The sequence below is a fragment of the Bufo bufo genome, chromosome 4 (assembly GCF_905171765.1).
Source record: "Bufo bufo chromosome 4, aBufBuf1.1, whole genome shotgun sequence".
Lineage (NCBI taxonomy): Eukaryota > Metazoa > Chordata > Amphibia > Anura > Bufonidae > Bufo > Bufo bufo.
Window position 1 is genome coordinate 333,146,223 of NC_053392.1, and position 27,056 is coordinate 333,173,278.

At 42.1% G+C, this 27,056-nt stretch overlaps 1 protein-coding gene across 1 annotated transcript in view; it reads right to left on the reverse strand.

Annotated features, from left to right (window-relative positions):
- RTN4IP1 (reticulon 4 interacting protein 1) overlaps positions 1-27,056 on the reverse strand; it is a 50,880-nt gene that overhangs the window by 12,120 nt on the left and 11,704 nt on the right. Inside the window, exons 3-8 of the mRNA XM_040428827.1 lie at positions 20,219-20,287; positions 18,793-18,917; positions 17,172-17,220; positions 16,934-17,070; positions 2,951-3,134; positions 1,060-1,152 (exon numbers count right to left, since the gene is read on the reverse strand). Coding sequence (XP_040284761.1) covers positions 1,060-1,152; positions 2,951-3,134; positions 16,934-17,070; positions 17,172-17,220; positions 18,793-18,917; positions 20,219-20,287 — 657 coding nt within the window. The remainder of the gene's footprint in view (positions 1-1,059; positions 1,153-2,950; positions 3,135-16,933; positions 17,071-17,171; positions 17,221-18,792; positions 18,918-20,218; positions 20,288-27,056) is intronic.

The window sequence follows — 27,056 nt, forward strand, 5'->3', positions numbered from 1 at the left end:
TCCTTTAATTCTTGTGGAATACCTAAAGGGTTAGCAAACTTTCTAAAATCAGTTTTTAGTAACTTGAGGGCGTTTCCAAAATAGGATCATTTATGGGGGGTTTCTACTGTGTAAGCCTCACAAAAGTGACTTCAGACCTGAACTGGTCCTTAAAAAGTAGGTTTTGGAAATTTTCGTAAAAATTTTAAGAATTGCTTCTAAAATTCTAAGCCTTCTAACGTTCCAAAAAAAATAAATATTTACAAAATGATTCCAACATAAAGTGGACATATGGAGAATGTTAAGTAATAAATATTTTATGAGGTATCACTTTCTGTTTTAAAAGCAGAGAAATTGAAATTTTGAAAATAGCGTATTTGTTAAATTTTCGGGTAAACTTGGAATTTTTTCATAAATAAAAGGTGAAATATATTGACTCATGAAGTAGAATGTGTCATGAGAAAACAATGTCAGAATGGCTTGGATAAGTAAAAGTGTTTCAAAGTTATTACCACATAAAGTGACATGTCAGATTTTCAAAAATAAGTCTGGTCACGAAAGTGCAAAATGGCCCGGTCATTAAGGGGTTGAACTGAAAAGTGCTCTTCTGTGAGCATCTTTATCTAGGCCTATGAAGAGAACAACAGCTGTCATATTCTTAGCTAAATTTCACTGATCTAACATTATACTAACAAATTACATTTTCCAATCACGTTACTTATCTATATAGGATGTTTTGCCCTCTCTGCTGACTGCTACAGAAGAACAAACGTTTGTATTTAATATTCAATGGTATAGTACTGAAGAAATGAAAAAGAAAAAACAGCCCAAAATTACTAAATTAAATTTCTATGATTATTGAGTTTAAAAATACCCTTTTCTGATGGAACTGTCCATTTTGTCACCTTTATTGAAGCAAACAATGAGTAAACACCAAACGTAATAATTCCATAGTCTGCCATGTATATAGTCATACTGTCAATCATTCACCACTTCGAAGTTATACAATATGCATAAATGGCTATTAGCATGTTTTAGACTTCAGTGGGAAAAGCACTTATTCACTGATCTGACACATACCTTGCCAGCATCAACAAGCTCTCCTACTTCATCTAGAGATGGTCCACTGGGAGCAAAGAATCCCCATCGGTAGTGAATTCCTTTGTAGTAGTGCTAAGACAAAGAAAATGGCCATAAACTTACTACGTTTTAGACATAGTAGTACAATCCCAATTCCAAAAAAGGTGGGACAATGTGCAAAATGTAAATAAATATAAATAGAATGCAATGATTTGCAAATTTTATAAACCAATATTTTGTTCATAATAGATCATAGAACACCTATCAAATGTTGAAAAAACTTGATGGCTGCAACACATCTCAAAAAAGTTGTCACAGGGGTTACAAAAGGCTCGAAAAGTAAGTGGTACTAATAAAAAAAAATGCTGGAGGAGCCATTTTCTACTGGGTCACATGACAGAGTATAAAAAGAGCATGTTAGAGAGGCAAAGTCTTTCAGAAGAAAAGATGGGCAGGGGTTCACCAGCCTACAAAAAACTGCATCTAAAAATTGTGGAACAATTTCAGAAAAATGCTCCTTAACAAGAAAATTGCAAACATAGAATGTGTCGGCAGATAAGAACCATTTGGCCCATCTAGTCTTCCCAATATACTGAATACTATGGATAGCCCCTGGCCCTATCTTATATGAAGGATGGCCTTATGCCTATCCCATGCATGCTTAAACTCCTCCACTGTATTTGCAGCTACCACTTCTGCAGGAAGGCTATTCCATGCATCCACTACTCTCTCAGTAAAGTAATACTTCCTGATATTACTTTTAAACCTTTGCCCCTCTAATTTAAAACTGTGTCCTCTTGTGGTAGTTTTTCTTCTTTTAAATATGCTCTCCTCCTTTGAGTCTTTGAATATCCCACTGTCTACAGTACATTATGTCAAACAATTCAGAGAATCTGGAGAAATCCATGTGCTTAAGGGAAAAAGCAGACAATCAATACTGGATGCTCGTGACCTCAGGTGGCACTGCATTAAAAACAAGCATGATTCTGTACTGGAAATCACTGCATAGGCTCAGGAACACTTCCAAAAATCATTGTTTGTGAACACAGTTCTCCATGCAATCCACATATGCAAGTTAAAGCTGTATCATGCAAAGAAGAAGCCATATGTCAACACGATCCAGAAACACAGCCATCTTCTCTGGGCCAAAGATCATTAAAAATTAAACTGAGGAAGAATTGAAAACTATTCTGTGGTCAGCTGAATGAAAATTTTAAATTGTTTTTGGAAACCACACTATGGATCTGCAGACTCAAGAGGAAGGGGGCCATCCAGCTTGTTAACAGTTCAGAGGTTCTGGAACAACATATGCTGCCATCCAGACAACGTCTCTTTCAGGGAAGGCCTTGCATATTTCAGCAAGACAATGCTAAACCAAATACTGCATCCATCACAACAGCAGGGCTTCACAGAAGAAGAGCCCGGGTGCTGAACTAGCCTGTCTGCAGTCCAGACTTTTCACCAATAGAAAATATTTGGCGGATCATAAAACAAATAATCCAGCAAAAGCCCAGGACTGCAGTTAGATTCCTACATCAGACAAGAAGAATGAGGCAACCTTCGTCTACCAAAACTCCATCAATTGGTCTCCTCACTTCCCAGATGTTTATAGACTGTTCTAATAAGAAGAGGGGATGCTACACAATTTTAGACATGGCCCTGTCCCAATTTTTTTTACATTAGTTTTAAATAATTTTTTTGTGTTATGTGTTCTATGTTCTACTGTGAATAAAATATGTGTCTGAGATTTGCAAATCATTGCATTTTGTTTTTATTTATTTACGTTTTACACAGCGTCCCCACTTTTTGCGAATATAAAGCAAATATTTCTGTATAGCTTTCAGATGTCAAAGCTTCAACATGCTGACCTACAAGAAATGGGAAACCATACCTTTATTGCTTTTGACGCCAACGTAACCCCTGTACGCATCATTCCATCCGCTATCCCCAGCTTGTCATTGTTATACAGAAAAGGAGTGACTAGTGTAACAAACGTAGCTCCAGACCATGGTTTTAAAAACTGAAGAGCCAACTCTTCACTTGTTCCTCCAATGTTATCAAGAATGGCATCAAAGCTGAAAATTAAATTCGAAACACTTAAAAAAAATATCCAAAAAGTACACATTAAACAAAGAAAATACATGGAAACAGTTAGACTTTGTGCTTTCTACCTGGGAAGGTTCATATTTTATCATGTTGGAATTTCTAATGAGCAGATACTAGTTCACATTTCTTTCTAATAATATTTCTAAAAAACATTACTAATAGATTTCAATGTGCTATGTGATTAGATTACATGTGAACATGATACAATTAGCAGCAGAATATTAATGATGCTGGAAGCAATGAGCCATGGTCATGGAATATGGCATCAACAGGTTATTGTCTTTCATTTAAATAATGAGCAGTGGAAACCTTAAGGGGTTTTCTACGATTTTTATATTGGTGGTCTATCCTCTAAAAAGAACATTAATATCTGACCAGGGGTCTGACACCCCACACCCAGCCAATTACCTGTTCCCCACTGAGGTGGATTGGAGCAGTGCAATTACCAGCTACACAATGGATGCAGCTGTGTATTTCAAGCACCTACAGTGGAATGCAAAAGCTTTGACACCCCTGGTCAAAATTACTGTTACTGTGAACATTTAAGCAAGTTGAAGAAGAAATGATCTCCAAAAGGTTTAAAGTGAAAGAAAAAACACACTTTCAACATTTTAACCCTTTAAGGACACAGGACGAGAATGCTCGTCCTAAATGGCCGGTACTTTGTGCCCCAGGACGATCATTCTCGTCCTGGGGTCCTTCTTTTCCCTATGTGCAGTACCGCGATCAGTGGCAGAGATCCAGCTGTTACTGAGAGCCGGATCCCTGCTGCATCCACCAACATCGGTGATAACGCTGATGCATTAACCCCTAATATGCCGCGGTCAGCGCTGATCACTGCATATTGGAGGTTTGCGCTCCCTCTCCTCGGCCCCGTGCTACGATGACCCGATGGTTGCCATGGCAGCCCCAAGCCTTTCAAAGGTCTTGGGGCCTGGTAGCTACGGCGGCCTATGAGGCCCAGCCCACAGGCTGGGTCTCATAGGCAAACTATCAGTGTATTACACTGTGTAATACACTGATAGTCAATGCAGTACAATACAGATGTATTGTGCTGCATAGAAACGGGGATCAGACCCTGTAATATTGAAGTCCCATAGTGGGACAAAAATAAAAAATAATAAAAGTGAAATAAAAGTGTTTTTAACAGTAAAAAAAAATGTAAGTTTCAATTTAAAAAAAAGCCCCTTTCCCATAAAAAGAGACATATAAAATTGTAAAAAAATAGAGAAAAATAAATTTAAAAAAAGACATGTTAGGTATCGCGGCATGCGTAACAACCTGCTCTATGAAAATATCACATGATACACCCCATATGGCCAACAGGGTAAAAAAAAATAAAAAATTTAAAATTGTGCTAAAAAAGCTATTTTTGTCACTTTCCATTACAAAAAGTGTAATACCAAGCGATCAAAAAGTCATATGTACCCAAAAATAAATACCAATTAAAATATAGTCATTTCATTCCGCAAGAAAATAAAAAAAGATATGGCTTTCAGAAAATGGAAACATAATTTTTTGTTTCAAAAATAAAACCAAAATATATATATATAAAAAAATCAAAGACAGACATATTAGGTATCGCCGTGTCCGTAACAACCTGCTCTATAAAAATATCACATGAGCCAACCCATCTGGTGAACCCAGTAAAAAATTAATAAAAAACGTGCCAATAAAGCCATTTTTTATCACCTAACGTCACAAAAAGTGTGATACCAAGTGATCAAAAAGTCATAAGTATCCAAAAAATAATACCAGTCAAACTGTGATGTCATCCCGCAAAAATGAGACCCTACATAAGACAATAGGCAAAAAAAATTAAAAGATTTGGCTATTAGAAAATGGAGACATAAAAACATAATTTTTTCTTTCAAAAATACTTTTATTGCGTAAAACCAAAATAAAATATATTTTAAAAAAAATGACAAATTAGGTACCGCTTGCATCTGTAACAACCTGCTTTATAAAAAATATAATATGATTTACAGTCAGGTGAAAACTATAAATAAATAAAGTTCAAAAAATATATATATTTTTTGTCACCATAAATTACAAAAAGTGTAATACCAAACGATCAAAAAGTAGTATGTACCCCATAATAGTACCAATCAAACAGTCACCTCGTGCCGCAAACACTGAGCCCCTACATAAGATAATCGCCTGAAAAATAAAAATAATATGGCTTTCAGAAAAAGGAGACACAAAAAAGATTTTTTTCAAAAATGCTTTATTATGTAAAACTGAAACTAAATAAAAATAAAAGTAGACATATTTGATATTGTCGCCTCCATAACAACATGCTCTATAAAAATAGCAAATGATCTAACCTGTCAGGTGAACACCGTAAAAAACTAAAACTAAAATCTTTGCCAGAACAGCCATTTTTTTGTTACAGTGCCTCACAAAAAGTGTAATATAGAGCAATCAAAAGTCATATATACCACAAAACAGTACCAATAAAAGTGTCACCTTATCCTATAATTTCCAAAGTGAGGTCACTTTTTTGGAGTTTCTACCCCAGGGGTGCATCAGGGGGTCTTCAAATGTGACATGGCAACTTAAAATTATCCCAGTGAAATCTGCCCTCCAAAATCCATATGGAGCTCCTTTCCTTCTGCGCCCTGTTGTGTGCTTATACAGCGGTTTACGACCACATGTGGGGTGCTTCTTTAAACTGCAGAACCTGGGTAATAAATATTGAGTTTTATTTGGCTGTTAACCCTTGATGTGTTACAGGAAAAAATTAATTAAAATGGAGAACCTGCCAAAAAAGTGAAATTTAAAAATGTAATCTCCTTTTTCTTTTAATTCTTGTGAAACACCTAAAAGGGTTAACAAAGTTTGTAAAATCAGTTTTGAATAACGAGGGGTGTAGTTTCTACAATGGGGTCATTTATGGGTGGTTTCCACTATGTAAGCCCCACAAAGTGAATTCATAACTGAAGTGGTCCTTAAAGGGATTCTGTCATGAGATTTTAGCCCTATAAGCTAAACATATGCCCATGTCCGTACTAATAACATGAATCCTAAACTGGCCTTATCAAACCTGCTTGTGGCTCTATTAGTCCAAAAAACAGGTTTTTATAACCGGTCAATCGCCTACCTAAAAGGTGCCCAAGGGGACGTCAGTTAATACAGGGTGCCCGGCCGTCTGGTGCCCAGCGTCTCCTTCCCAGTCTTAATCGCCGCCCTCCTCACCTCAGCGCCGCCTCCGCCAGATGCGGCCAGCCCTCTGCCAGATCCGGCGCCTGCGCACTATGCTCAGCCTGATGCGCCGCGGACTCCTGGCAGCGGCTTCGTTGAGCGTAGTGCGCACTTCGCTCAACGAAGCCGCTGCCACCCTATCCCGTAGTTTCTAAAATGGGGTGACTTTTTTGGAGTTTCTACTCTAGGGGTGCATCAGGGGGGCTTCAAATGGGACATGGTGTCAAAAAAACAGTCCAGCAAAATCTGCCTTCCAAAAACCGTATGGCATTCCTTTCCTTCTGCGCCCTGCCGTGTCCTCGTACAGCAGTTTACGACTACATATGGGGTGTTTCTGTAAACTACAGAATCAGGGCCATAAATATTGAGTTTTGTTTGACTGTTAACCCTTGCTTTGTAACTGGAAAAAAAATATTAAAATGGAAAATCTGCCAAAAAAGTGAAATTTTGAAATTGTATCTTTATTTTCCATTAAATTCTTGTGGAACACCTAAAGGGTTAACAATGTTTGTAAAATCAGTTTTGAATACTTTGAGGGGTGTAGTTTCTAGAATGGGCATTTTTGGGTGGTTTCTATTATGTAAGCCTCACAAAGTGACTTCAGACCTGAACTGGTCCTTAAAAAGTGGGTTTTTATGTTTCAATAATTTTTATTGAATTTTATAAAAAGAACAATCACGCCAATCTTTGTATAAACACAGTTGCCAACAATCTGGCATCAGAAAGAAATAAAAGTAGGTAGTTAATATCATTAATGATACTTGTCGCAGGTTACAAGACAGGTACATATAGGCAATGCAACAGTGTATACGATTCCAATATTGTAAGAGGTAGTGTGGATATACAAGTGTATAAATAAACAAAACCTTAACTAAATAAAACTACAATAACAACACTACTGATCTTGTGTGTCATCTTGGTCTATTGTGATATTATCTATTGTGGTGTTATCTGGAGGGGCGACCGGCCTAAAAGTCCAGCCATGCCTGCCAGTGGGAGTAAAACCTTCCCGATCTCTGGTCTCTATAAGCCATAATTTTTTGTAGATACAATTTTGATGCACCTGGTTAATGATTTCAGATAGGGACGGGATCTCTGTAGATTTCCAGTGTCTTGTAATATTTAGCTTGGTGACTATGAATAGATGAGCTATAGGAATCCTGTGGGAGTTAGGTATAACATGCATGTCTATAAACATGAGGGCCCAATAAGGTGAGGGAACAATGCGTAGTCCGCTAAATTTAGATGCCAAATCAAATACGTTATTCCATAAAGTCTTGAGCCTAGGACATGACCACAGCGTGTGCAAGAGTGTACCTTTGGCTCCACAGTGGCGCCAACATAAATTGGAGGTGCCCGGATATATTTTGCTCAGTCTGTCAGGGATCAGGTACCACCTCAGACATGTTTTCATGGCCGCCTCATATAAGTTGGTGCTTATGAAAGTAGCCAAAATGAATTTTAGGGCTGGGATCCAGCTGGGGATTGGGACTTGATTATTAAGTTCCCTGTCCCAGGCTAGAAAGGGAGTCATTTTTTGGAAGGTGGGCTTGTCTCCTAGGCTCAAGTATAGTACTCTGAGACTCAGGTGTTTTGGAGGTGTAGTTGGAGTTCCCCATAGCTCAAATAATTGTCGATTAGCTGTTAGCACACATGGGTTCTGGGATTGTAGAAGATGGCGTATTTGCAGGTATTTATAGAAATCTGTGCGTGGAATGTCAAATTCCTGTTGGAGTTCTGTAAACTGTCTGATCTGTCCCTGGTTATACAGCTGTGCTACCCAAAGAAGGTCACAAGTCCTCCAAGAGGCTAGGTTCAAGTCAGGGATTTTCAGCTCTAGCAGGTGCAGGGGGGATATAGATAGTGCATTAATAGTCAATTGCTGCTGTATTGGATGCTTGCTTGAAATGGGTGGATCCGCAGCCGCGATGTTCCAGGACTCCAGAAGCTTTTTACCTTCCTCTACTGTACTGATGGTATAGTGTTTCCCCTCTTGCTGCAGCAGAATTTTCACCGGGAAGCCCCATTTGTACGCTATTTTGTGCTCTCTCAGAGCTATAGTAATTGGGGCTAGCATCCGGCGTTGTCGCAGAGTCTCCCCCGACAGGTCTGCGTACAGTTTCACCGTCTGATAAGAGGTGCCGGTAATTCTGGCAACTGTCTCGCCGCTGCTAGAGCAGCCTCCTTGACATGATAAAAATGTACGCGTGCTAGAGCATCTCTAGGTGTAGAGTCGGGCAAATGGCGGGGCTTCGGAATTCTGTGAGCCCCATCAATTGTAACGTCCATAGTGGAACAGGAGGGGAGAAGTTTTTAAAAAGGGCTTGTAAGTAATGAGTCAGCGCAGATGGGCTGATGTCTTCTGGTATCCTCTGAACTTTATATTGTTCCGCCTTGAGCGGTCTTCCAGATCCATAAGCTTAGCCTTGATAGAGTCCATGTCTGTTTTCATCTCCTCATGGGAATCTATGAGCTGATTGTGCGATAAGGCGAATTCGCCCATTTTGGTTTCAATATGGGCCACACGTGACGCCGTCTCCGCAATAGAGGATTTCAGCGGGGTGAGTAAAGATATAAAAATCCTTATGCAGGGCAGAGCTGAATTCCATCAGCATATTTTTCATAAGGTTCCCTGAAGCAGGTTGATCTGAGGTAGGGAGGTGTTGGAGGACACTGGCCAGGTGGTCAGGGCGGCCTAGTTCCCAGTCTGGGCCTACCTCAGGTGGGTCATCCCCCTGGAACTGCGGTTTCTGCTTAACAGGACTCCCGGTGTACGGAGTGTGCGATGCCGCGGGCAAATTGCGCACCCCGTCAGCTGGTGGGGTGTCCGCTAGTGTCCTCCACGGCACTCGAGGGGAGCCAGCCTGCAGGGATGCTGGATGCAGCGGAGAGCTGGTGTCTCCATGCGGCCGGAGCGATGGTGCGGGAGTGCGCTGGGGAGATGGCGGAGGCGCATTGAAGTTCGCACCTCCGCTCTCACGTCAAAATAGAATTCGAGCTTCCCCTGCCTCTGAGGCGCTCTTTTCCCCTCGGGGCATCTCGATCAGGGACCCAAGCGGAGGTGAGCAGGGTACTGTAGGTTGAGGGACCTCGCTGTGTCGCGCTGTATAGGTCGCTTGGTGCCGGAGCTCAAGGTTCAAGCGACCCTTCCCGTCGGCAGCCAGGCCACGCACCCCTAATAAGTGGGTTTTTAAAAATTTCAGAAAACTTTCAAGATTTGCTTCTAAACTTCTAAGCCTTGTAACATCCCCAAAAAATAAAATATCATTCCCAAAATGATCTAAACATGAAGAAGACATATGGGGAATGTAAAGTAATAACTATTTTTGGAGGTATTACTATGTATTATAGAAGTAGAGAAATTGAAACTTAAAAATGTGCAAATTTTTCAAAATTTTTGGTAAATTTTGAATTTTTTTATAAATAAAATTTTTTATTTTTTTTACTCCATTTTACTAGTGTCATGAAGTACAATATGTGACGGAAAAAAAACTATCTCAGAATGGCCTGGATAAGTCAACGTTTTTGAAAGTTTGAAAAATTGTTTCTAAAATTCCAAGCCTTTTAATGGCCTAAAAAATAATTTACAAAATATGTATTTTGTAAAAAAAAATAAAAAAATACATGTATTTTGTAACAAAATGTCAAAGCAGACATATGGTGAAGGTTAATTAATAACTATTTTATGAGTTATCGATATCTGTCTAAGGCTACTTTCACACTTGCGTTCAGAGCGGGTCCGTCTGGTATCTTCACAGACGGATCCGCTCCTATAATGCAAACGCTTAGATCCGTTCAGAACGGATCCGTTTGCATTACCATGAACAAAAAAAAAACATTTTTTTTTTTTTTTGTTCATGATAATGCAAACGGATCCGTTTTGACTTTACATTGAAAGTCAATGGGGGACGGATCCGTTTGAAAATTGAGCCATACTGTGTCAACTTCAAACGGATCCGTCCCCATTGACTTACATTGTAAGTCTGGACGGATCAGTTTGCCTCCGCACGGCCAGGCGGACACCAGAACGCTGCAAGCAGCGTTCAGGTGTCCGCCTGCTGAGCGGAGCGGAGGACAAACGGTGCCAGACTGATGCATTCTGAGCGGATCCGCCTCCACTCAGAATGCATTAGGGCTGGACGGATCCGTTCGGGGCCGCTTGCGAGAGCCTTCAAACGGAACTCACAAGCGGAGCCCCGAACGCTAGTGTGAAAGTAGCCTTAAAAGCAGTAAAATTCTAATTCCGAAAATTTATATTTTTCCAAATGTTCTGTAAATTTGGGATTTTTAATAAATAAAACATATTAACTCAGATTTACCACTACCATGGCGTATAATGTGTGACGAGAAAACAATCTCAAAATCGGTTGGATGAGTAAAAGCATTCCAAAGTTATTACCACCAAGTGTCACATGTCAGATTTGCAACATTAGGCTGAAATAGGTTTTCAGAGATTTTTACACTGAAGACCTATTCTCAGGATAGGTCATCAGTATCTGATTGATGGGGTATGATACCCAGGACATCCAGTGAGCACAGCTGCCTTATTAGGCCTCATGCACACGACCGTTGTTTGCTTCCGCGTCCGTTCCGCCGATTTTAGCGTTTCAGGTGCGGACCCATTTATTTCTATGGAGCCGTTGAAAATGCAGATAGTGCACCGTTTGCCATCCGCGTTCATGATCTGTGGTTCCAGTCCATCAAAAAAATATAACCTGTATTATTATTTCCGTGGAAAACGGTTCGCGGACCCATTCAAGTCAATGGGACCGCTAAAAAACGCGGAGGCACACAAGATTGTCGTCCGCGTCCGTTTTATTCCTATCATTTGCATGGCAAACCTGTCTTAGACTTTTTTTTTACATTCCTTTATGTCTGGTGGTCCTCCAAAAATAAAGGAAGACACACGGAAACAAATCACGGAACAACGGAACCCCATTTTGCGGAACGTAACACAACAACGGTCGTGTGCATGAGGCCTTAAACAAATGATCGGCATAGGTCCTGGCTGTTGGAACCCCAACAATCAGTATAAAAATCTCGCAAAACCCTCTTAAGGTGAAAACTAGCAATAATGTTTTATTTCCCTACAGATATATTTTTCTGTTTTTAAGTGGTTAGAAGTGACAAAAGGAAGTCTAGAGATGCTGAATGGACATGCTGCAAAAAGATATCTTGCTTGCTGACATGGTTGTCTCAGACAAAAAAAAAATGTCACTACCTCTGTAAGCAATAAAAAACCCACAAGTAGATTCAGAAAAAAAAAAAAAGCTCTCTTGAAATGTCCAGACTCAAATTATTATCAGGTTAACCCGTTGTCTGGTTATAATTGGTATAATGGAAAATACTTTTGTAAGTCAAAATATGCAAATATAAAGAGGGCTGTTTGCCAAAAACAATATCACAGCACCAACGAACTAATGTTGTTTTGCAATCACTCATACATAGGGTTAAATGGTCACTAACTTTTCATACAACCTTGCATAAATCAGTAATACACACGACCACAAGAAACTTTGTAATATGTTTTATAAGTGAGAAATGTATACTTCTTCTGTTATCAGTTGTGTACCAGCTCCCTCCTGCTAACTGCTTTTAAACACCTTTTTTCCTCATCCAGGACAGGATCTTCTCTGCAGGAGGATCATATTACAGATGTCAATGTAAGTCTATGGAGAGGGGAGGAGTGAGCAGGAACTCGGAGACAGGCACAGATAAGCAGGCCGCACAGAAACATAGGTACTGTAGGTGTATCAAGGGGAGAAAAACAGAACTGGATCGCATATCCACAATGCTATGCTTAGATCTAATTAAACTCGCTTCTCTGTGCAATATTAAAATGTACAGCCCCCTATACTGCATACTGTCCCATTCGGCACAGGTGGTTTCAATTTCGCAGAAGTCTGCATATAAGTGGTAATTGACCTGCAGTTCCCGATAGCACTGGACATGTTGTGTTAGACAACTGTTCACATGGTGCAGTACTGCGTGGTGGCCTTTGTTTTTGTGGCGCTGTGCTCGTGGGTTGGTGGGACCCAGTGCCATGGGTGGCATTGTCAGACAGCAGGGTTGCTGTTTGACTCCTGGGTCCTGCCGCCTACTAGGACAGTGCCGCGTTGTCACCGCATTGTGCTGCGCCTTTTTGTCAGAGTAGGTCCCACTCAAAGAGGCAACCTTGGCGTGGAGAGGTCAAAATGTACACTAATACCTCTGGTACAGCATGTAGTATGGGGGGCTGCACACCTTATTATAGCGCTGAGAAGCGAGTTTAATTAGATCTAAGCATAGCATTGTGGATGTGCGATCCAGGTCTGTTTCTCCCCTTGATATAGGTACTCTAGTCAAATCATTCAAATGACGTGGAACAAGCCTTAGGAGCATCATAATTTGCTCCACACAAAGGCTCATATAACGGTATATCATTAAATATGCAAATTGATTTTTTGTTTTCTATCAAAAGATGGTTTAATATAATTTTTCTTTTGCACAAAACACCTATGTTTGTCACCTCCGGCAGACCCTAATAAGTCTATTAATACATGTGTAGAACAACTGTTGCCGATTTAATAATTTGTATGTCACCTCCATTCCCATGCTGTGTGCCCGCAAACCAGACACCGAACGCAGAGAGAAGACTACTGTGCGCACACACACACATAATGCAAAGAGTTCCAGGAGAAGTCCTCTCTATGTATTCCATGGCCGGTTTGCAGGCAGGGCCGGCGCTTCCATAGAGGCAAGGGGGGCAATTGCCCCCGGGCCCCCGAGTCCTTAGGGGCCCCCTCGCGCCGGCCCGCAACTAACTTTAGGCAGGCAGGACAGTCAGTAGGAGATGAGCGCTTCCATTGTGGAAGCGCTCATCTCCAGTCATCTGTATCGCAGTCCTCAGGACAGCGATACAGATGGCTGTGCGGCAGGGGAGGGAGAGGTGTGTCCCTTTCCCTTCCTCCGATAGGCTGCAGGCACTAGACCGGCAGCCTACCAGAGGCCGGCGCAGGCGGCGCGATTACGTCATCGCGCCGCCTGAGCCCTGAGCCGTACACAGCGCGGGACACAGGCCGGAAAAGGCCTGCATCGCAACGCTGCCAAGGAGGTAAGTATAAGTGTTTTTTTCTTTTTTTTTTTTCTGTACAATACTGGTACTAGGGGGGGGGGGCGCTATTGGCTACTGGCAAATGATAGGGGGGGCTATGGCTAGTGGCACATGATAGGGGGGGCCATATGGCTACTGGCACATGATAGGGGGGGCCGCCTATGGCTACCGGCACATGTTGATGGGGGCTCAGGCTACTGGCACATGATTGGGGGACATCTATGGGGGCACTTCTTACTGGCACATTATTGGTGGCACTATAGGGGCATCTACTGAGGCCACAAAGAACGGTTATTTTATATGGGGGCTCTGTATAGGGGCATTTTATACTGGGACACATTGTGGTGGGTACTATGGGGAAGGGGGGAGAGGACTACTATGGGGTCATCTACGGGGGCACTGAGAAGGGGTATTTTATGCTTACAAATTATGAGGGACACTGAGGGCATCTACTGGCGCACTATATATCGGGCATTTTATACTGGTACATTATGGGGGGGCACTAGGGGGGAGAGGAGCACTATGGGGGCATTTACTGGGGTCACTATATAGGGGTATTTTATACTGGCACATTATGGGAGCACTATGGGGACATTAGCTCAACTGGGGGCATTACAAGGGGGTATTTTTGCACATTATAAGGAGAATTATTTCTACTGGGGGGGCATTATGGTGGGCTTTATTACTGCCCCATGGTATGACCCCCTAGTAGCAGCACCAGCCTCTCCCTGCTCTGCTATCCCTCTGCCCCTTCTCCAAATCCTTATTATGAATTCTTTCTCATTAGGATAAAACACATCAGCTCTGCCGAGCCCCCGGCCAAAGTGTTGAAGTGGCGTCAGAGATCCCCAAGGGCCAAGCCAAGTAATTGTAAGTTTTCATGTGAAATATGTTTCTTATACACATATAGCATACACTGTGCCCCAAAATATACAGTTTGTTCTGTAAAAGTCATCAAGTGTCATGGGGGGGGGGGGTCCTTATTGTTTTTCGCCCCAGGGCCCCATTTCACCTAGAACCGGCCCTGTTTGCAGGCACACAGCGGTGAATTGGGGGTGACTATCAACATAGAAATTACTGACCTGGAGTCAGCAGCAGGTGTTCTACACGTTTATTCATCTACTTAACAAGGTCTGGAGGTGACAGATTCCCATTAAAGAATAAATAGCTATTTTCTTTTGAATTTGGCCTTTAAATACTGTACTTGAGCTTTATTTGTTTGTCTTCTGCTTAGCATGCAACTGACAATACAAGGCTAAACCCTCACACTAATGTTAAAAAATTTGATTTTAGCCAATATATTCCTGTCGGGAACATATCGGAGCCCGCGCACCCCGCCAAGGTTTCTCAGTGTAGCGCGGGACCTACCGATAACCTACATATATACTATTGTGGTGCACCATTTGCAGTGATCTATTTACTGTTATATTTTCATCCACACATTATTTCATCTTGTGTAGGATGTTTTTGTGGTACATGTGGTCCGCTGCCGACATCCTCCATTGTATGCATTTTTGCTGGGGATTGCCGTTAGCAATGGATCACATGTGGAGGATCTGCTCCCCCGGTTATTAATACGCTACAGTATTTGGGGTTTGAGCATTTCCTCACAGTTAGGCCACTCTATTCCTTAAAAGTTTAAAACACAACAAACTGACTGCAACTGGGAGCAACTGTATCATACTCATTTGGAAGAGTGCACTAATGCAGGAACATCTACTAAATAAATTTTGAGTTTTATGTACATAAAGTTTTCTAATATACTTAGTGTTTCAATTCCTCATTTTCAAGAGTCTGCTTGCAGTTATTGAATGGAAGCATTCTTGTTTGCCTCCAGAGGCTTAAAACCTGTTCTGATTGTGTGTAACTGGATAGATCCTGGTAATCCTCCGCAGAAGCAAGCATGTATATGGTATTGTGAGGCAATAAGTCAGGATACTCCCTGGAAGCCTTCAATCCCTCAGTAAAGATCATCTGGGGAGACCCTAGGAAAAATAACCCAAAAGGTTGTCTTCTCACATAGCCCTCTGATTCTGACATTGAGCAACTAGGTCTTATTATTGCGACCTTAAAATAATTGTTCTAGATCAGCGATCAGCAGCCTTCGGTACTCCAGCTGCTGTTAAACTACAACTCCCAGCATGCAGACACGCTCGGCTGTTCTCACAACTCCCATGGAAGTGAATGAAGCATTCTGGGAGTTGTCGTTTCAGGACATCTGGAGTGCCGGAGGGTGATGATCCTTGCTCTAGAAGATCAATAGACTTCAGACAGGAAGCTTTTGAATGAAACTGTCCATTGACAGTTGTTGCAACGAGGCACTGAAGGGATGCAACAGAGATGCAAATTAAGGCGCATTTAGATCAGTTACTTCTCGACAGTTGGTCGGCTGCTTGTTCAGTGGAGGAGACCACTGCATTTACTGTACCTGCAGCAATCATCTCCACAGTATAAGGTTGAGCTGTAGCTTTTGCAATCGCTTGTGTTCATACAGCTGCATTGTTTCTGGGCAGCAGATCATTGTATAGACAGCATGATATGCAGCCCAGAAATGATAATTTAAGTGTCTGCATAAACGACAGGATCACCCAATGAACGAATGTTCCGCTTGTTTATCGGGTGATTGGCGGCACCTTTATGTTCGTTCTCGATAATCTGACCATGTAAATCCACCTATAGTTCATTATATACACAGAAAAAGGATCATGATACCCTCTTACAAGCAGACCACTACCACACCCAAAGCTTGACTGTATAACCTTGGTAGGACTTCCCTGTTAAGCTGTCAAAATTAGGAGTCAGCGAGAACTCTTTGAGGGTGGAGAAAAACAGCATCCTGACGTCAAGCATCATCCTCAAACATAGTCCCCATAAAGGTCACTGGGGCACAGTTCATGGTGAGGGAACTTCCTGATAGTTATACTGGATACAGGTGTTCGAGCTTTGCCTTAAGGGTCACTGAGTTTTCAAAAAACGTTTGATGTCATAGAAACCTATCAAAAGTTTTATCGGTGCTGAGACCCCCACCGATCTCTAGAATTAGGAGACAGAATCTTTTGTATACTGTTCTCTCTCTCCTCACTCTAGGAGAGGGGCTCAATGGAAGTCGCAATTCCGTCCATGCACTTCTCTCTCCTAATTCTAGGCACTCAGAGCCCCACCAATCAAAACTTTTCATATGTATTTAAGACGCATCAAAAGGTTTTTGAAAACTTTGTGACCCTTTACTGCTCCTGGCTGTAAGCAGCACTGGTCTGTCTGAAGCTTTGAGAAGGCCAACTATGGAAAAACCACAGTTTATACAGTTGCCCTTGGATATGAAGCAAGCCAGTCTGTAGTGTATTTACATGCTAAAATTTTTTTATTTTTTTATTCTGACAAATGCAAAGAACCTTACAAATCATAGGGCAGACAATATAGAATCATTTGAAGAAACCCTACCCATAAGATGTTTCAGTGCACTTTACTTACAGGTCCCGTGTCTTTAACTGGTCCTTCAACCTGGCTACAGTATAGTCAATTATGTCATCAGCTCCAAGGTCTTTCATCAAGGTAACGGCGTTCCCAGAACAAACAGCTGTTACATGAGCACCCCAGGCTTTTAATAGCTAAATAGATGTATCAGAAGTTAATATTCATAGAAAACAATGACATTCATAAAAACAAACACAGGATCATGTGTTTGGTATATAAACTAGGATGAAAATACCTGGATGGCTGCTGTACCAACTCCCCCTGATGCCCCAATAATTAATACACTGAAAAAAAGACAAAAAGGTTACTTATATCCTCCACTATGTGATACCTGATGCTGACGCTCATGCACACCATGCGCAAACCAGCTCTCGTTTCCCCAAAAAAACTAGTTATCTGATAAGGTAACCAAGTATCACATAAATGAAAAAATGAAGTGTAACCATGGCATAGCTTTCACAACACCTAGAAATCGAATGACCTATGCGCAGAGTTTTAATGGGGTTTCTAAGATTAGGAAAAAGTGGGAACAGATAGGAGATGGAACTAAATAAGTGATAGTTAAAAACAAATAAAAAAAAAAAGCAAACTTATCTGCATTGCTGCATTCCCAAGACCCAAATTTTGTTACTTTTTCTTTCTACGGAGTGAGTGTGTGAGGGCTTGATTTGTGCGAGACGACTTGTAGTTTACATTGGTATCATTGTGGTTACATGATAATTTGTGATGACTTTCTATTGTTTTTTTTTTCAGGTGGATAAGGAAAAAACAGGTATTCTGGTATTGTTTTTTTTTTTTCTTTTACGGCGTTCACCATGCAGGATAAATTAACTGATAATTGTATAGTGTGGGTCATTATAGACACAGCGAGATCAAGTATTTATTTTGCAACTTGTGATCCGCTGATCGCTCATATAGTACACTGTACTACTTATGTTGTATAGTGTACTATATACTGTCAGCACCTCTAGCACAGCCTCTAGGCATACACTCCAGGCACACCTGGGGGCCTTCATTAGGCCCCTGCCTGCCATACTTAGACAGTGGCACCCAGAAATCTCATTCACAAGGGTGTTGACGTCTCTCTAAAAATCACCTATATGCCGTGGCCGTTATTGACCTCAGCATCTAAGCGATTAAACGGCTCAGGAGACTCATGTAGCACTTAGACTAGGCTTCCGTTAAAAAGTAGAGACCTAGCCTCCATTACTGACCGCCATAAAAAGGTGTATTGGCAGTCCCTAACAGGGATAAGAAGGTACAAGGAATCATTGTGGATGATAGGTACATGTCACCGAGGTTCCTGGCCTCAGTGGAGTCAAGAGCCAGTTTGCATGTGTCAGCAGCAGTTGCTGTGTGACACCTTTGTATCTACTATGGCTGTAAATAACTGATCCGGGACAGCTCTTACTGGGAGTAGTCAAAGTGCTGGGTGGGTGATTACTCCCCACGATCCAGGACGGGTTTTGAAAGGCCTATAAAAAAAACATCCAGCAGTGTCAGGTGGAGCAGGCCGCCTAAAGCCTGCAGGTGGACTTTGAGTCTGAGCATTCAGCCAGGTGTGGATTAAACACCCAGGATCAAAGGTGAATGTTTTTCTGTATGAACTGTTTTGGGTGTGCACTAACACCAATACTGAAAATGAACTGTCATACTGTAAACCTGCAACTGGTGTGAATAAACACTGAAGTTTTTGAGTTACAAACGTGTCTTTGCCTCTATACTGCACCAGCTTGTCCTGTCTACCAGAGCGAATCCCCACACAGGTTAACATAAAAGCAGCAAATAATAACTGAAAACCTATTTGAAAATGCTACCACTTAATTGTCTTTTAGGAAACAGTGAGTGACACTTACCGCTTCCCTGGACACTTTTCCTTGCTCAAACCACAGCTGTTAACAAGGGCTGCCCATGCAGTAAGCATCACATAGGGTAAAGATGCAGCCTCTGTATAACTAAGTGACTTTGGCTTCAAGGATACCTAAAAATAAATCACACCCCACAATTATAATGTACCTTTTTATTGTAGAGCCGGAATCTATGCAGTGTCTTTAGGGAAGATCATTAAATCCATTTAAAAGGACCTGTCACTCCTCTGTCTGGTTTACTAAATACTTGTTACTGACAATACTGGAGAATCTTTTCTCAGAACTGTTTTGTGGCGTTGCTCTGTTATTCCATCTAGAAATGTATAAATAGCCAATTGGGAGTTACCATTCTACTTGTGAACAGTGTGCGTCCCTACTCAGCCTGGCACAGTATTGATTGGACAATGTCAATGTCAGACACAGCCATAACTGGTAACACCCAAGAATACAAAACAAAAGTCCCAGTACAGGGTTCCAGCAAAAGAAGCGGTGACAGGTCATCTTTAATGTCCCAAAGCATCCTGAATGCACATGAAAAAAAAGTTATCTGTTTGAATACTGGGTAATCTCTAGGATCTAAGCATGTCATACAGGCTCAATCATTTGAACTTGTGTCCTTAGGGAAAAAACTCCTTTATTATAGATGTATGTAAAACAGAAAATCATACAGGACGTACTTAAATTATGTCCTATAAAAAGTACATAATATCTAAGGGGACACAAATGCTCATATTCATTAGCAAGTAGGTTAGATTCACCTGGAGCCAAAAATAATATGCAAAAATATGCTACTGTCAATGTTTTAATTGGTGTCTTCTGCTCCGTCTTCTTGTTACTGGAAAAACCAAGATAATGAAATGCTGGATTGAAGCAATTTCATTAGGTGTTAGCGTCTTGTTTAGTAGCACTGACATGTGGTTCCATGAAGGGTGGCAAATAGAAAATGCAGAAAGGGAGGCAGCATATACATTGCCAAATCATTCGACAAACTTACTGATATCCTCATTCTAGTAAGGCCTCATGGACACGACAGTGACTTTTTTTGCGGTCCGCAAACCGCGGATCCGCAAAAAACGGAAGCCGCCCGTGTGCCTTCCGCAATTTGCGAAACTGAACGGGCGGCCCATTGTAGAAATGCCTATTCTTGTCCGCAAAACGGACAAGAATAGGACAGGTTATATTTTATATATTTTTGCGGGCCCACGGAACGGTGCAACAGATACAGACAGTACACGGAGTGCTGTCCGCATCATTTCTGGCCCCATTGAAGTGAATGGGTCCGCACCCGAGCCGCAAAAAATGCGGCTCGGATGCGGACCACAAAAACGGTCGTGTGCATGAGGCCTAAGAGACTCATACACTGTAGTATGTGGATAGATGTAACATGACGTTAGTAGGAACTTTGTATCTTTACCTCATTAACACTTGCAACAACAAATTCTGCAAATGTACCTTGCTTCCATGGAGGGATCGCTGCCCATACCTGTCAATAAAGCAAAGGATGATTATCAAGTAGCACATCAGTGTATTCTATCATTATTGTTATTTGGGTTTATTTTAGTTCAATGGTTAATAAACTTATTGCATGGCGGAGTTATTACTATTCAGTTACCCTGGAATATTCTGAGCACTTGCAGTACTTCAACAGTAAATTAACCAATCAATATTATGTCCACACTGAATAAGTGCCTGTGTTATATCATATAGGTGTTCACAGCTCCGCTTATCCTGTGGGCACTGTATAATATTCCATGTGCAGCATTTTCATTAGATGGGATGTAATGCACCGGATTCTCAGTGCTGCTAGAGTGAAATACTGTGCAGTATGCGGCATTTGTATGGCACAGGTCAATAGGTTGTGTAATATGGTTCCTTTGGGCATACTGCATGACTGACTGAAAGAGGACCTGTCACCGCCCCTAACAGCTACTTGCATTCCCCATGTAATAAAAATTGTGGGAGCATATTTTCTTATAACTGTATGATGTGCTATTCCTTTATTATTTCTACTAGAAGTTATGACTGAATTGCTAGCAGTCTGCAGTAAGGGTACAGAGGGGTGTTAACTAGTTGGTGGGGGTCGCTGCACAGTCTGAGAATGGAAGCACTGGCCGGATAAAGTGAGACAGTGCAGGGACAACCCCCCTCCCAAATGGTTAACACCCCTCTGTACCCTTACTGCAGACTGCTAGCAATTCATTCATAACTTCTAGTTGAAATAATAAAGGAATGGCACAACGTAGAGACATAAGAATAGATGTTCCAAAATTGTTATTACATGGGGAATGCATGAAGCTATTAAAACAGGCATGTCAGGAGCGGTGAAAGGTCCTCTTTAAATTTACACCTAAGACAATCTTAAAGGGCTTCTGTCAGCCCACTAAACCGTTTTTTTTTTTTTTGTTTAATAATAATCCCTACACTTCGATCTCTGCATACATAAGTAAAATAATAATTTTCGTTCAGTAGAATTTGATAAAACGCTATTTTTATAATATGTAAATTACCTTGCTACCAGCAAGTAGGGCGGCTACTTGCTGGTAGCAGCCGCATCCTCCGAGCCTAATGACGCCCCCTCCGCATTGTGATTGACAGGGCCAGGGAACGGAATCGTTCTCTGCTGGCCCTGCCTGTTTTCATTCAATATCTGGCGCCTGCGCCGCGGCCGTACCCATCTTCAATCTGCGCAGGCGCACTGAGAGGCGGCCGCTCCATCCTCAATGCGCCTGCGCCGATGACGTCACATCTACACCCGGCGCAGGCGCATTGAGGAGCGAGCGGCCGAGCGAGCGCCCGCCTCTCAGTGCGCCTGCGCAGATTGAAGATAGGTACGGCCGCGGCGCAGGCGCCAGATATTGAATGAAAACAGGCAGGGCCAGCAGAGAACGATTCCGTTCCCTGGCCCTGTCAATCACAATGCGGAGGGGGCGTCATTAGGCTCGGAGGATGCGGCTGCTACCAGCAAGTAGCCGCCCTACTTGCTGGTAGCAAGGTAATTTACATATTATAAAAATAGCGTTTTATCAAATTCTACTGAACGAAAATTATTATTTTACTTATGTATGCAGAGATCGAAGTGTAGGGATTATTATTAAACAAAAAAAAAACAAAAAACGGTTTAGTGGGCTGACAGAAGCCCTTTAAAGTCTGATGCCATAATTAGCACCCTTGCCCAATAAAGGAAATGTTGGTTGGACAAAACTATTAGTAAATTTTGTACTTTGTGTCCTGTACAATTGTCTGAGACAAAATGACATGATAAAACTCCTCACTCTTGCATAGTAACCGTCATCCAAGAGAAGAAAAGGTATTTGATCCAAAAGTATCACTCATACGACAAAAACATGGTTATAATAGATGAAGTATGAGAATACATGGAAACAAGTGCTGCCAGAATACAATATGCTAAATTGGATTCACCTTCTAAATAATAATTCTGCATAACATCCCTATATAGGATAAGTACATATTTGCAACTATTTATTTTAGCCCCAATGTATCTAAAGTGAAAAATTGAGCTACTTTGTAAATTGTCCTGATTAAAAACATCCTATCCATTTGTGTCTTATGCAGATCTATGTGTCTCCATGGTAACAAACTTTATACAAATCCTTCATAGTCTGATCCTAGGGTCATTTTCCCCTCCACCTGCAGCCCTACTTCTTACTAACTGATGTACTGAATGTACATTAGCAAGAAATAGGGGTCAGTGTAACCAGATTATACAGTGGATATAAAAAGTCTACACACCCCTGTTAAAATGTCAGGTTTCCGTGATGTAAAAAAATGAGACAAAGATAAATCATTTCAGAACTTTTTCCACCTTTAATGTGACCTATAAACTGTACCACTCAATTGAAAAACAAACTGAAATCTTTTAGATAGAGGGAAGAAAACAAAACAAAAAAATAATAATGTGGCTGCATACGTGTGCACACCATCTTATAACTGGGGATGTAGCTGTGTTCAGAATTAAGCAATCACATTCAAAATCATGTTGAATAGGAGTCAGCATACACCGGCCATCATTTAAAGTGCCTCTGATTAACCCCAAATAAAGTTCAGCTGCTCTAGTTGGTCTTTCCTGAAATTGTCTTAGTCGCATCCCACAGCAAAAGCCATGGTCCACAGAGAGCTTCCAAAGCATCAGAGGGATCTCATTGTTAACCACCTCCGGACCGCTGTACGCACAGACGCGTCCTGGAGGTGGTTGATTCATTCCTCCTGGACGCGCCGGCGCGTCATCTCGCGAGACGCGAGATTTCCTGTGAACGCGCGCACACAGGCGCGCGCGCTCACAGGAACGGAAGGTAAGAGAGTTGATCTCCAGCCTGCCAGCGGCGATCGTTCGCTGGTAGGCTGGAGATGTGTTTTTTTTTAACCCTAACAGGTATATTAGACGCTGTTTTGATAACAGCGTCTAATATACCTGCTACCTGGTCCTCTGGTGGTCCCCTTTGTTTGGATCGACCACCAGAGGACACAGGTAGCTCAGTAAAGTCCCACCAAGCACCACTACACTACACTACACCCCCCCCCGTCACTTATTAACCCCTTATTAGCCCCTGATCACCCCATATAGACTCCCTGATCACCCCCCTGTCATTGATTACCCCCCTGTCATTGATCAACCCCCTGTAAAGCTCCATTCAGACGTCCGCATGATTTTTACGGATCCACTGATAGATGGATCGGATCCGCAAAACGCATCCGGACGTCTGAATGAAGCCTTACAGGGGCGTGATCAATGACTGTGGTTATCACCCCATAATAGACTCCCTGATCACCCCCCTGTCATTGATTACACCCCTGTCATTGATTACCCCCCTGTAAAGCTCCATTCAGACGTCCGCATGATTTTTACGGATCCACTGATAGATGGATCCGATCCGCAAAACGCATCCGGACGTCTGAATGAAGCTTTACAGGGGCATGATCAATGACTGTGGTGATCACCCCATATAGACTCCCTGATCACCCCCCTGTAAAGCTCCATTCAGATGTCCGCATAATTTTTACGGATGCACTGATAGATGGATCCGATCCGCAAAACGCATCCGGACGTCTGAATGAAGCTTTACAGGGGCATGATCAATGACTGTGGTGATCACCCCATATAGATTCCCTGATCACCCCCCTGTAAAGCTCCATTCAGATGTCCGCATGATTTTTACGGATGCACTGATAGATGGATCCGATCCGCAAAACGCATCCGGACGTCTGAATGAAGCTTTACAGGGGCATGATCAATGACTGTGGTGATCACCCCATATAGACTCCCTGATCACCCCCCTGTAAAGCTCCATTCAGATGTCCGCATGATTTTTACGGATGCACTGATAGATGGATCCGATCCGCAAAACGCATCCGGACGTCTGAATGAAGCCTTACAGGGGCATGATCAATGACTGTGGTGATCACCCCATATAGACTCCCTGATCACCCCCCTGTAAAGCTCCATTCAGATGTCCGCATGATTTTTACGGATGCACTGATAGATGGATCGGATCCGCAAAACGCATCCGGACGTCTGAATGAAGCCTTACAGGGGCATGATCAATGACTGTGGTGATCACCCCATATAGACTCCCTGATCACCCCCCTGTCATTGATTACCCCCCTGTCATTGATTACCCCCCTGTAAAGCTCCATTCAGACGTCCGCATGATTTTTACGGATCCACTGATCGATGGATCGGATCCGCAAAACGCATCCGGACGTCTGAATGAAGCCTTACAGGGGCATGATCAATGACTGTGGTGATCACCCCATATAGACTCCCTGATCACCCCCCTGTCATTGATTACCCCCCTGTCATTGATTACCCCCCTGTAAAGCTCCATTCAGACGTCCGCATGATTTTTACGGATCCACTGATAGATGGATCGGATCCGCAAAACGCATCCGGACGTCTGAATGAAGCCTTACAGGGGCATGATCAATGACTGTGGTGATCACCCCATATAGACTCCCTGATCACCCCCCTGTCATTGATTACCCCCCTGTAAAGCTCCATTCAGATGTCCGCATGATTTTTACGGATGCACTGATAGATGGATCGGATCCGCAAAACGCATACGGACGTCTGAATGAAGCCTTACACGGGCGTGATCAATGACTGTGGTTATCACCCCATATAGACTCCCTGATCACCCCCCTGTCATTGATCACCCCCCTGTCATTGATCACCCACCTGTCATTGATCACCCTCTGTAAGGCTCCATTCAGACATTTTTTTGGCCCAAGTTAGCGGAATTTTTATTTATTTTTCTTACAAAGTCTCATATTCCACTAACTTGTGTCAAAAAATAAAATCTCACATGAACTCACCATACCCCTCACGGAATCCAAATGCGTAAAATTTTTTAGACATGTATATTCCAGACTTCTTCTCACGCTTTAGGGCCCCTAGAATGCCAGGGCAGTATAAATACCCCACATGTGACCCCATTTCGGAAAGAAGACACCCCCAGGTATTCCGTGAGGGGCATATTGAGTCCATGAAAGATTGAAATTTTTGTCCCAAGTTAGCGGAACGGGAGACTTTGTGAGAAAAAAATAAAAAATATCAATTTCCGCTAACTTGTGCCAAAAAAAAAAAATTTCTATGAACTCGCCATGCCCCTCATTGAATACCTTGGGGTGTCTTCTTTCCAAAATGGGGTCACATGTGGGGTATTTATACTGCCCTGGCATTCTAGGGGCCCCAAAGCGTGAGAAGAAGTCTGGTATCCAAATGTCTAAAAATGCCCTCCTAAAAGGAATTTGGGCACCTTTGCGCATCTAGGCTGCAAAAAAGTGTCACACATCTGGTATCGCCGTACTCAGGAGAAGTTGGGGAATGTGTTTTGGGGTGTCATTTTACATATACCCATGCTGGGTGAGAGAAATATCTTGGTCAAATGCCAACTTTGTATAAAAAAAATGGGAAAAGTTGTCTTTTGCCAAGATATTTCTCTCACCCAGCAAGGGTATATGTAAAATGACACCCCAAAACACATTCCCCAACTTCTCCTGAATACGGCGATACCACATGTGTGACACTTTTTTGCAGCCTAGGTGGGCAAAGGGGCCCATATTCCAAAGAGCACCTTTAGGATTTCACAGGTCATTTACCTACCTAACACACATTAGGGCCCCTGGAAAATGCCAGGGCAGTATAACTACCACACAAGTGACCCCATTTTAGAAAGAAGACACCCCAAGGTATTCCGTGAGGGGCATGGCGAGTTCCTAGAATTTTTTATTTTTTGTCACAAGTTAGTGGAAAATGCTGATTTTTTTTTTTTTTTTTTTTTTTATACAAAGTCTCATATTCCACTAACTTGTGACAAAAAATAAAAACTTCCATGAACTCACTATGCCCATCAGCGAATACCTTGGGGTGTCTTCTTTCCAAAATGGGGTCACTTGTGGGGTAGTTATACTGCCCTGGCATTCTAGGGGCCCAAATGTGTGGTAAGGAGTTTGAAATCAAATTCTGTAAAAAATGACGAGTGAAATCCGAAAGGTGCTCTTTGGAATATGGGCCCCTTTGCCCACCTAGGCTGCAAAAAAGTGTCACACATCTGGTATTGCCGTACTCAGGAGAAGGTGGGGAATGTGTTTTGGGGTGTCATTTTACATATACCCATGCTGGGTGAGAGAAATATCTTGGCAAACGACAACTTTTCCCATTTTTTTATACAAAGTTGGCATTTGACCAAGATATTTATCTCACCCAGCATGGGTATATGTAAAAAGACACCCCAAAACACATTCCTCAACTTCTCCTGAATACAGAGATACCAGATGTGTGACACTTTTTTGCAGCCTAGGTGGGCAAAGGGGCCCATATTCCAAAGAGCACCTTTCGGATTTCACAGGTCAATTTTTACAGAATTTGATTTCAAACTCCTTACCACACATTTGGGCCCCTAGAATGCCAGGGCAGTATAACTACCCCACAAGTGACCCCATTTTGGAAAGAAGAGACCCCAAGGTATTCGCTGATGGGCATAGTGAGTTCATGGAAGTTTTTATTTTTTGTCACAAGTTAGTGGAATATGAGACTTTGTATGAAAAAAAAAATAAAAAAAAAAATCATCATTTTCCACTAACTTGTGACAAAAAATAAAAAATTCTAGGAACTCGCCATGCCCCTCACGGAATACCTTGGGGTGTCTTCTTTCCAAAATGGGGTCACTTGTGGGGTAGATATACTGCCCTGGCATTCTAGGGGCCCAAATGTGTGGTAAGGAGTTTGAAATCAA